This window comes from Carica papaya, chromosome 4 (assembly GCF_054855325.1).
Source record: "Carica papaya isolate Zhongbai chromosome 4, ASM5485532v1, whole genome shotgun sequence".
Taxonomy (NCBI): Eukaryota; Viridiplantae; Streptophyta; class Magnoliopsida; order Brassicales; family Caricaceae; genus Carica; species Carica papaya.
This window is the reverse complement of record NC_142312.1, coordinates 12,724,761-12,737,472: the sequence shown is the minus strand read 5'-3', so window position 1 is coordinate 12,737,472 and position 12,712 is coordinate 12,724,761. Positions and strand designations below refer to the sequence as shown.

Here is a 12,712-nt window from a genome sequence, read left to right as displayed (position 1 = left end):
AAGGAAAATAGAGAAAGAAAAGACGAAAAGGACGAACCTTTACCTCGCGTGCCTCGGTCTCCATCGTCACACGACGTCTCAGGTCATTTTCTCTTCCTCCTTTTTTTCGGTTCAGCTTCCACCACTCTCCCGCCTCTGTCTCTCTCTCCTCTTCCTTTTTTTCTTCCCTTGAGGCAACCATGCTAAGCTCTTCCTTCCCTCTCCCGCTCGACCACTCTTTTTTTCTCCTTCCTCTCCTCCTTCTCTGGCCTCCCTCTTCTTTTCCTCTTTTTCTTTCTCCTCTCGACTCCCCCTCCCTCCCCCCTGCGACAAACTTCTTCCTTCTCTCTCCCCGATCGGCTCCTCTCTCCTTCTCTCTCTCTTTTTTTCAGCTACTCTCATAAATAAAGAGAAATCCTAATTTTTTTCCTTTTTATACCCATTCGCCCAATCGTTGGATCTCCCTGACTCGATCTCAGCTGTCCGTTCTCCATTAAATCTTAGTCATTTGATCTCTTCAGACAGTTCGATCATGACTGTCTGTTCCTTATTTCTTTTTGCCCCATTCCACTTCAACTTATTTATACTTTCACTCCCGTTTTTCTTACTTGTTTTCATTTAAGTCCTTAAAATTGATTAAAACTCCCAAAATTAATAAAATTCTTTCATTTAAATCTCAATTCTAATTTATTAAATGTTTACATATTCCTTCATTTAATTTAGAGGTTGGATGTTGCACTTAACATGGGACTTATATCATCTCAAGCATGAAAGCTCTAAAGATTTTTTTTCAATTTTTCATCCAACTTCAAGCTTTGATTTGAAATCAAGTTATTAGAGTATTCAAATTGTTTTTTTTTTTCTTAAAGAAACTATTGAAGAAGGAACAATGTGGTTATTAAACTTCAGTGGTGTGTTCTAATTCTAATTTATCAAGCACCTAAATTGTGTTTGTCAAGCTTATCTATATTTAATTAATATCCATTTTCTAACTCAGATTTCTCATGCACGTTGGAAAGTCTTCTTCAAGCTAATCTCATTCAACGCCCATAAATGAAATGTCTAAAAGAAGTCAACTAAGTTGAGTTAATAGTAATCAAGTTGAATGGAGATTTTGTTCGATCAACAAAAAATTTAGGTATTATTTGTAAAGCAAAAACGTGCTCACTATTATACATGCTTAAACTGCATAATATTTATGCTTCTTGTCTCAAAAATTTAAATTGTATCATATTCGTACTCACGCGAGTTAAAATTATAAACTATACAAAAGAAAATGAAATTAATTTATGAGTTAATCTTATAAAAAAACTAAGCAAATAATTTGAATTTAAAAACCAATATGAAATTCAAGGTTAACTCTAAACTAGGTATCAATTTTGCCTAAACTTTGAGTTCATTGTAGATCTTGAAATCTATACTCTCGATTAGATGTTTATATTATAAAAAAAAAAAAATAAGTGTAAACTTTGAGCTTTGGTGCATGCTGTGAAACAGATGTAAAAAATTTTGAACATAAAGTTTAAATTTTGAATATAAAATCAAAGATGGGCGATTTATTTGCCAATTCACACCAACCCATCCTTAGATAAGATGGATAAAACCTCGTAATTAAAGAAGTATGAAACAAATGTGAGTAAAAAGTTTTAAACTCAAAATATGTATGAATCAAGTACAGATTTAATAGTGTATCTCGCCTACTATGTATTATTAATAAAATTTTATATTTATTTTTAATTATACTCAAAATAATCAGTTTTAATTAAAAATATATTTAATATTGTATATTTATAATGATATTTTATGTTTATTATTTAGTATATTATGTTTGAATATTACTTAAATATTTATTTTGATTAACTATTAATCTTTTTTAATTATTTATTTAAATATAATTTTTTATAAAATAAAAAATAAAAAGATGATACATACCGCGAGTGACAGGAATAAATAAAATTTTATTTATGAGGTAGATAGCAAATAAATAATTTTCTTTTTCAATCTTGTTTGAGTATATGATATATATATATGAGTTTATATTCTTACTAGCAGAACTTGGTCCGAGGATGAACATATTCACTCCAAACTACTATGCCAATCTCCATATGAAATCAATCCAAACTGTTCAGCACAATGCAACCTATGAGCATGAGGTTAATTCCAAAATTGATACAAACTAGGGATGAGATTAACTGTAAAATGTTGATGCAAATTTCTAATTATGAGACTAATTATGAATTCTGATAGACACTTTCAATATAAGGAATAAGTCTAATGTTTAAAGGGAAGTTATCATTTAAGTGGGTGCATTTACAAGCAATACATTTAAAAGAAGTCTTATACATTGTTAGACGCCACTGATTTACCACATTCTCTCATCTTTGTTTCATGATGTTGTCTCTCTCTTCTCTTTCTAAATTCATACCAAAGGGAATTGTATTTTTTTTTTGTTTTTGTTTTTAATCTATCAAAAGCCATGAGCTCATTTTCACTTCACTACCCCAACCTTTCGAAGAAATCTCCCTTATTAGCCTTCTAATTCTTAAGGGCGCTGGCTCTACCATTCTTTTGTTTCTACCTACAGTTGTTGCACCTCTGTTTCCAACATCTATTAAAACCCATGTGCTTTGTCGTGTATACTAATTCCTAGGCTTAGTACATTTGAGCAAAGTTTTCTTGGCAGGTATAACTTTCTATTTTAAGCTATTTTGGTGATCTGTTTTAGTTTGTCCCATCAATATCAACTATAGATGAGATGATTGCATGTTCAATCACAAAAATGATTTGTATGCTTATGATCCATGATCATCTGACTTGTCTCGATGTTGTTAGCTACTGGATCATGTTTTCTTTTATGTTTTTATGCCTCCTAAAATATTATGACTCTATTAGACATGCACTGTTGATGTCTTTATTTTGAGGATATGAAGTCTTGTATACCTACTACTCTGTATACACTGTTTTGTATTTTAAATAAATTTAAATTTTTCAACCATGAGTTGCTAATTTATTTAAATATTTAATTAATTATATTATGTTTAATAAAATATATCAAAATAATATCTTTGTTTAAACTAAATTTGAGTAGATACCACATGATTCCATGGTACAATGTTTTATATTTTAAAATGTTTTACAACTGCACAGCCCAATTACTCCAGCCCATGGATAGTGAAATGATGGGCTATGTGACTTTGATCAGTGGCACGTGCAACATGTGTGCATACATGCATATATCAGTTTATTAGATTAACGTTTTTATTGATTGTGTGTTTTAAGTAAATACTTATTTATCAACATGTGTGTGTGTCTGTATATATCTGTGTAGTAGGCTAAAGTTTGGGTTGATTATTTGAAGATATTATTTTAAAAAATAAACATTTATTTGTCTTTAAATAAATACTTAGTTTTAAAATAAAAATTCAAGTTTGCTTTTTTATATATATATATAAATACGTGAATAATGCATTAAGAAAGGGAATCAAAATTTCCCAACCCAACCCGACTTTTCTTTGTAACCCACCTCCGAATAACACAAAAGTCAAGCTTTAAAACCCGACAACCCGGCCCGTTTTTCCAGTCGCTAAGATGTGTCGTTTTAAATCCAACAGTATTATAATTTCTTCATTTAGTTGGTTAAAAATAATACTAATTAAATTAAAAATAAAATAAAAAGTTTGAATCCCGAAATATATTTTTAACAATATTTCTTGTTACCAAAAACAAAATGTGTTAGAATACAAATATTTTCATTCCGTTAAATTACGGCCTAGGCCACGTGGCCGATAATTTCACAGAATTCGCGAGATGAGAATTTCGGTGGTTTTCTCTGTAAAAATATCAAAATCGGAGGATAATCATATCGTAGAATCGCCAAAATTTCCATCTCCTCCAGCTGGAATGATTAAAAAAGAGTTCAGTTAATAATATTATATTAATCAACTTTTCTAATTTTTTCTTTTTCATTTCCTCTTTATTTTTTTGTTTCAAAAAAACACTGAAACTCAGAGGCTCTTAAATTTTAATTAATTCTCTCATTGTCTTTTTGTTCCTAGATTTGCAGCGTGAATATTCGCATCCGATTTCCAGGTAATCTTCATTATCTCTTGCTTCTCCCTCTGAATTATTAAACAATCAGTCTTTTGTTTGGTTCCTGAGAACATGCAGGAAAAAGGAAAATACTCAAATGTATAATTTTAAATCTCATATTAATATCTTACTCCTCGCAAAATGGAGAAGTTTTCAAGCATAGGAATAATCTTCCCAATTTATGATAGATGTCCGGAAAGCAAAATATAAGAAAAATCTAGATCATCTGCTAATTTGGCGTGAATGTCTTTAATCTAAAGATTCGATTTGTTCCGCCTAAAAAAATAAGGAAGATCTGGATTATTTTTCCCTGGAATTGGATAGACTGTTCGATTGCATTTTACCTGGAACTTTTGGAATACCGTTCGGCTTGCGCTGCACGTCACTTCCTCGCAATTGACGTCCAACTAACTGAAGCACAAATCACGTTTTGTAGTGAGAAAGTTATGTGGTTCCATTGTTCTAATATTCTGATTAGGGTTCTATTTACATGGCTCTATGCTATAGGTGGGTTGTTAACGAACTGGAAGAAAAGGATTGTTTGAATTTCTTCATATTGTTAAGTGGGTGGCCCCATTGTTGCTGAAGAAACTCGTGCGCGTTACATTTAGAGAGATCAAATGAAATTAGTGATGGATCACTGTTTCTGGTGGGGCATATCTTCAGTAGGTATTTAAAATTTGAATTTTGGTCCTTAGTTGTCGGAAGAATAATCAACTATTCGTTGATAACCAGTACAAATTTCTCTTGTAACATATGATAATAAGTCAAGACTATTTTTTCAACCAAAAAAGAGTCAAGACTAATTGGATATTTTGAGAAGCTGGGATCAAGTATGTAGTGCAATAGTTCTTTTATGGATTATGCCATTCTTATCAATATGTGTGGGAAAATGGACATTAGCAATAGATTAGAAGAGCCTTTTTTTGAAAAAAAAAAAACTGAAAAGATTATTGATGATATTTTTTATATTTTCTTCTTTTCAGAAGTTGATTGTGGTATTGAGGGAGTGGGGAACCCCATAAATCTTTAAAGAAAAATACAGTTAGAAATTTAGGCAGTTGACTACAATATGAGAAAGATGAGGTTTGCTTCCACAGGATAGTTCAAGTGGTTAAAGCTTTCGGATCCCCTAATCCTTATGCCGATGATACGCAGTTGACTGAAAAGGAGAGGTGAATTAGTTGCGGTATATGGTGTGTGCAAGCTAGCCTGAATACCACTTTAATGCATAACGAAAATAAAGAGAGAAAAGTATTTTTCAGTTCTGAACATTTCTTGTTTGGTGTCCCTTGTTTCTATGTTCTTATGGGCCAAGAGCTTCACTAAAATGATTAATTTCTTAATTTAACCTGTTTGAACTTTCTACTCCGTAATATATAGTCACCATGTGGATTGTCTATACTAGACAAGTAACTGGAGTTGTGCAAACTGACTACTAACTGTTTCAAGAAATCGTGTTTTGGTCCACTTCCACATCCTTGAATATTGAATTCAAATCATCATGTTTATAAGAGTTTTTTTATTTTCCCATTTTTATTCAGATCTCTACTCTTTGCTGTTTGAGATGGAGAAGACTTTCCTTCACAGCCATTCATTAAAAAAAATCTACTGGAACTTGTAAATGGAGACACTCAAGTATCTGCAGTGAATGAAGATCATTGGAAATCAACTTGATCTGGGTCCAATGGAAGAGTTTAGAGCAGGTGCAATTATATAATTCTAGACAATCTAAATTTTATTTAACAATCAGGAGATAGGAATGAAAAACAAAAGTTGTTTTTGAATCTGTAGCTCGTCTAACTAGCTAAAATCACAAAGCTAGAGACTTATTAGTTCGTCCTAAAATCAGTTTTACATTTTCACCTTGCATATATGCAATCCGATCCCTTTTGAGCTCTTCTGTTCTGTAATTAAGTTGTAGAAATTTCTTTGAAATTTTATTCAACTTATTAACAATTTTTAAAGTAACTAGATTTCTTTTTTCTCATCATATTTGCAGAAATGGAAAAAAAAGTTGCAAAGATCTTGCAACTAATCCAAAATAAGGATAAAATTCCCAAAGACACAAAGAAAGAACTTCTGGGACTTGTTAAGGACCTGCAGGAACAGTATCTATTACTCTGCTCTCACTGTGATCGCCTTAAAGAAGAGTCGGAGAGGACGTTTCGTGTAAGAGATAGGTTAAATTCTTCTTCTTCACACTCCAGCTCAGACTCAGACTCAGAATATTATTCCTCAGAGGAAATAGACAGAAATAACAGCAAGTTGAAAAATGAGAGTCACGACATGGCAAAAAGCGATAAGGAAGAGCTTGTGACAGCAAATTTAGAGGTTGCTGAACTGAAGCTTAAGTTGGAATCCATGACTGAAGAAAAGGAAGCTTTAAATTTGGAGTATTTGACAGCTTTAAGCAAGCTACGAGAAGCAGAGATGATTAACAAGCATCCCGGTAATGAAGCAAATGAGAAAGAAGGGGAATTTTCTAGTCTCAAGAAGTTGAGTGAGTTTCTAGGTAATCGAGCATCAACATGGTTAAAAGAATTGGATCAGCAACTAAATGCCCTAAAAACTGACTTGCAAACCCAGTATGATGAGAAAAGAGGCATCAAAGAACGGATTGAGAGTAAAACAATTGAAAGTGAACATGAAAGCGAGGGACTGAAATCCTTGATTTCTGAACTTCACTTGTCTCCTCTCATGGAAAAAGTTAGAGAAAATGAGAACAACTCACTGTCAAGAATTCAGGATTTGAAGAATCTTGTGAGCAATCTGCAATTTGAGTTAGAATCTTTACAAGCTCAAAATGGACAACCTGAAGGAAATATATTGGGTAATGAAGATGGAGAGGTAGATCAATTCAAGGGCTTAATGGATCAGGTCAATAATATGCAACATGAATTAACATCCCTACATAGTCAAAAACTTGAAACAGAATTGCTATTGGAGGTGAGAAACAAAGAAATTTCTCAAAACCTCATTGAGGTGAAAACTCTGACAGAGGAATTAGGAAAAAAGACTTTGGCTGAGCAGATAATGATGGAACAGAAGGAAGGTCTTTTAGCTAAGGTGAAGGACCTGGAAATGGAAGTGGTCTTCTTACATGAACAGAAAAAGGAACTAGAAAATCAGATAAAAAGTAAAATATTCGATTCTAATCAGTTCCAGGAGGAAAAGGAGGGACTGGATGGTATAAGTACAGAATTGGAGGGATCATTTACCAAAAGAGAGGAAGAAATTGATTCTCTTAAAAGGATTTTTGAGGTTAAAGAAAATGAAGCTTCTGTTCAAATTGTGGACTTGAAAGTGCAAATTGAACGTATGCAGCAGGAGCTGGATACACTGAAGGCCCAGAAATGCCAGCTGGAGTTGCTAATTGAGGGAGAGAAACAAAAATATCTGCAGAGCCTGACCCAAATAGAAGATGAAAACATGAAGTTAACCTGCAAGATTGGTGATCAACAGAGAGTCCTGAAGGAACAAGAAGATATAATTAAGAAATCAATTGAAGAGCAAAAGATACTGAAACGTTGGTCCTTTGGATTCAAAGAGTCCAAGTTAAATACCCATCTTCTGGAACGGAAAATGGAAGAACTGGCAGAAGATTTCCGTATGAAAATGGAAGATCATATTCGCATATTGTACCGTAGAATCCATGTTGCAGAACAAATACACATTGAAAACAGAAATAAATATAGGAGAACAAAGGAGCTTTCAGAACAAGAAGGTCTCCGGCTTGAAGTGGTTGTTGCAAAGTATGAAGCTCAGTTCAGGAAAATAAAAGATTTGCTCTATCCAGCCTATGATGTGTTTCCTGGATTGGACTCAATAACCAGGAAGTTAGAGGAGAATGAGAACTTTGTCCATCGCATATGCAAGATCTCAAATGATCTCCAATTAGCAAAAGTTTGGGTTGCTGAGAAAAACAATGAAGTGGAAAAACTGAAGCAGAATGTGAATTGTCTTGTTAGACAAGTAGATAACAAGGAAGAAGAAAAAATTTTATTACAGGAGAAAGTTTGGGAGTTAGAGTCAGAGGTAAGCAAAGAAGGAGGTGAAACATGGAAGCTGAGGGAAGCTGTGAAGCAACTAGAGGAAAAGGTAGAAGAACTGGAGGAAAGAATAAAAGAGAAAAATGAAAGGTTGTTGGGTCTTGGTGAGGAGAAAAGAGAGGCTATACGGCAACTCTGCATCTTGATTGATTATCACCGCAACCGCTGTGATAATTTGAAGAGTTCAATCTCCAAGATGACTGTTAGACTCAGGAAAGTATCTTGATCAATGTTTTTTTTTTCTTCGCTCGGATTCTTTAATGGCATTTTTGGTAATGCATTGATTAGCCATTAGGGATCAAACACAATTCTTCCTTTGTTGGCACTCTACTGAGTACCGGGCATTGCAAACCTGAAGACAAAAATCCATAATGGGAGAACCGAACCATTTAGCCAAACCCTCCAGTTAGTTCTGCTTCTTCCATCAACAAATTTTGTACCTCCTTATTATTGGTAGGTAGCAAAGTGCAAATAATTCTAAAATTGACTCCTTGTTTGTTCGTTTCTTTTAGTAGCTTGCTTTTATTATTATGTTTTAATAGTCATTTTATGGTACAATCAATTTTCCCATTAGAATCCATTTTGCTGGATATTTTAAAAGATGTAAATTAAGGCAGGCTAAAAACTATAACTTCCAAGTTTATTTTCTCCTCTGAAAAGAGACTATATAAATATGATCAATTTAATTTTTATTAGAAGGTTCCTTATAGATTTATATGGTAGTTATCTCATTAATTTTTTATCATGTAATTATAACATAGTAATAATATATTCCAAAACTATTTTCTTAATAAGTTAACTGAATCACTTATTTGAAAGCAAGCAAAAAAATAAAAAGTCAGAGAATATGCTCCTAATATAGCCTAAAAAAGTTAGTAAAAATTGATTGAAAGCATCTTTTTTGCTTAAAATATGTCCAAAACTTAATTATTATTTATTTAATAATTTCCAGGTCAAAAGTACTTAGTATTAAAAGTTAAACTTCAAATTATCGGCAATAACTAACTTAATTATCATATAGAATTCATTAATTACACAGTATATTTTTATGAGTGATAAAATTATCACAATTTCTACTATTAAAATGCTTCCCTCCACTTTACTAAGGTTATATATTACTACCAACATTTCACACTACAGTAACATGTCATCAAGCTAATATAATATAGTAAATAACTTAAAAGGTTAAAAAGCATAAATGTGAGATTGACACTTGGTCTAATATTATCAATAAATAGGGTTTTAAGTCCAAGTATTACTAATTCCACTTAACTTATTGGTCCATAAAAAATTTAAATTTAATTTCAAAATTCTGATTTAATATAACACATCAATATTAAATGTGACTGTATTAAATTCCACCATAACTCTGCAGTTGGTGATGGTTATGCATAGATGTGACAAGAAGAGTAATAATTTGAATTGAAATTAATAGTATATGTATCTCCCATTAAAACTACATGGCTAGTGTTTTTTTTTTTTATTAATATTTTTTATGAAGAAGTTATAGAATAAATAATGTGTAAGCCTGTTATATTTTACAAATAGTATTTGCAGTAAATAGAGCAATACATAGTGAAATGCTTATCGAATTTATTTAAAATTAATTTTTATATATAATTTGTGATTTTATCATAAAGTAGGAGACCACCGCTCCAGGTTTTGGATTGAGAATAGAACCAAAAAAAAAAAAAAAAAAAAAAGACAAAAAAGGTGGTGGGGACGTGGAGGACAAGGAAGGTAGTCTAATGTTTGAGCAAATTTACAGTTATATTTATCCGACATATCTAAGAAGATATTTGAGAGTTTCACATTTGTTTGAAAATCACTTGCCCCACTTACCAAGGGATTATGGGTTAAGTCCAAAAAATACTGAGAATATTGAGGGCCAAGAGAATTATATTAGCAAAATTTGCCCTCTCCACAACTTTCTTGCACACTATAGAGATAGTTTTATCCTTTATCTCAATGACTAACCATGTGTACAAACTTACGAGAGACTTCATATATGTAACACTCAAGTGATTCTAATTTTTTTCTTTTTTTTTTTAATTTTTTTTTTGTATTTGAATTTTTTAGATTTTTATTTAATTTAATTTAATTTAATGAAAATAAAAATAATAATAATGATAAAATTGGGTAAAAATATTATTTGTATTTAATTGAAATTGATTTTTGAAAAAAATGGGTGAAAATTTGGATTTTGGGGGTATTTTTGAAAAGAAAATCAGAAACTGGGGGTCAAAACGCAATTTAAAAAAGTTGTACTACGTCAACACCCACGTCAGCAGCCACATCAACGGCCCGGTCAACAGCCCCGGCCAACCAGGATACACTGCGTGGCAAGAAAGCGCTGACATGGGACAGGCCACGTGGGCGATCCGCGTGCGCGCAATCGGACGGCCCAGATCCGTTCCCGCGCGCACGGACTGTAACAGCCCCAGAAAAATTTAATATTGGAAAGGCATATATATAGATAAATAATCTGAATTTGCGGAAGCGTATTAAACATTGCAATTAACATCCCTTACGCAGTACCAAAACGTGTTCAACAAATGAGAGAATAAACTAATTAAAATAAATGCTCGAAAGTAAGAACTACAATTATAACTATGGGATCTTTAGGCATCCCCTTCGCCGTTTTCCTGCAGAACGGGCTCGGGAACCACGTCTTCCTGATATGAAATGGTTAAGTAAGGAGTGAGCTACACTAGTCCAGTAAAGACATCACTCTACCTCACTGCCACAGGAGTAAGGGTGGGTAGAAACAAAAACGACCAATGGAGCATAATTTGTAATAAACCCATTTGTTTATAAAAACGTTTACTTTCCATTTACCTGGGTGAGATCCATAAAATAATACACAAGCAACACATTATCATCATCACGTTATCACATAGACTTTATAATACAACATTTATCACGTGTTTGCATTTCAATCTTTAAACAGCATAATTCCTCTTTACTAGTCTACTAGTATCCATGAGGATCCATAGGGGTCCCGCTACCCGTGAACCCTTAACATTTATAACCTGATTCCAGGGCCGTCCCCATACCCCGTCCGGTATGGGCGCCAAAACACATAAGGTCTCCATACCCCGTCCGGTATAAGAGACCACATTCCCGGTAGGGTTCTCTACGGACCCGGTCCGTCCACCATCTCCCAGAATACCTAGTCAAGCTGTCCACATTATCCGTTTGCCAATTCACATAACCTTTTATCCCTTTTTCTTTAGTCACCATCATCAAGTCACACACAAACATGCAAACCAGTAGTTCATGCCGACAAGACAACACACAACATCGGGTTCTCAGTCATTCAGTCCATAATCAATGAAACAGTGATACATGCACACGAAACTATGAAATAAAAACATCAAACTGCATTTAAAATTGTAAAATAGAACAAACAACAACTGACCGACAAATACATTAGATTTGGGCTCCATTAGCAACCTTAAACGATTTCACACAGTTATTGATTCATGAAATACCATTTTATCATTTATTGCACTTTAATACCGTGATAGGAAATAGGGTGAGGAATCCTTACTTGTTTTCGGGACCCGAAATAGGCTTTTTCGAGCGCCTGCGGGTTATCCCTAAATTTCCTGAATTTTTTTATGAAGAATTGAAACACGCTACCGGTACCTGCACGTGTCCCAAAAATCTCAGAATCAGACCTAGGGCCCCTTTCGGCCAATATCGTAATTCCGACACGACGACTCTGCCGTGTTCCGGCGATGGCACCGCTGCTTGCGGTGGCGATTCGCCTCGGGTTGGCCGTTTTTGGCCGAATTCGGCCACACTTACATCGATCCTTGCGATAAAACAACCCCAGGGCCCTCGAGGGGCCAAAAAATTACGAAAAATCGAAGCTTACCGGTGGCGGTGCTCTCGGGTGCGGCAGCTCTCCGGCGTGGTTCGTGTTTTGGTGATTTGGCTCCGATCAACCTGTAGAGAAAAGAATGGTGATCACGGTGATATAAAAATTATATCAAACGGAAGCTGGGAAGGGCGTCATCGAAGGCAAAAACTGAGGAGGGGTGCGGCGGCGCCGCTGGGTTTCAACCGTGTTTTCCAGCCGTTTGGCCGGGAGTTTGGCTCCAATTTGTCCACAGGAGAACTCAGCATTGAAAAACGAGCTGGGGGTATGAAATTTACCTCGATCGGCGGTCGGAAAACTCCCCGGTGCGGCGGCGAGTGGCGGCGGCCGGCTCCTCCGGCGTCTGGTTCGTCTTCTTCGGCGAGGGCTGGCGGCTAGGGTTTTTGTGGTCAGGTGTGGGCGGTTTATTTATATCCTTTGCCTTTTAATCACAGCCGTCCATCTTGATTTAATCTGGGCCGTTCGATCGCGATTTAATTTGGATTAAATCTGGGCCGTCCATGCGCGTGCATCTGGGCCGTCCGTGCGCATGCATCTGGGCTGTCCGTGCGCGCGGGGACGCATCTGGGCCGTCCGATCGCGCGCACGCAAATCGCCCACGTGGCCCGTTCCCGGGTCGGCGTGGCCTTTCCACGCAGCAGGTCCTGGTTGGTCAGGGCTGCTGACTGGGCCGCTGACATGGCTGCTGACGTGGCGCTGATGGAGC

At 35.0% G+C, this 12,712-nt stretch overlaps 1 protein-coding gene across 2 annotated transcripts; it reads left to right on the top strand.

Annotated features, from left to right (window-relative positions):
- Positions 1 to 3,932: 3,932 nt before the first annotated feature.
- On the top strand, positions 3,933 to 8,610 carry LOC110809439 (uncharacterized). Of its 2 annotated transcripts, XM_022035268.2 has the most exons (3): positions 3,933 to 4,068; positions 5,613 to 5,774; positions 6,071 to 8,610. In XM_022035268.2, the coding sequence occupies exons 2-3, from the start codon at positions 5,720 to 5,722 to the stop codon at positions 8,344 to 8,346; spliced, it is 2,331 nt and encodes a 776-aa protein (XP_021890960.2). In that variant the 5' UTR covers positions 3,933 to 4,068; positions 5,613 to 5,719; the 3' UTR covers positions 8,347 to 8,610. The 2 variants fall into 2 exon arrangements, with proteins under 2 accessions (XP_021890960.2, XP_021890961.2); XM_022035269.2 differs by lacking the exon at positions 5,613 to 5,774.
- The last annotated feature ends 4,102 nt before the right edge of the window (positions 8,611 to 12,712 follow it).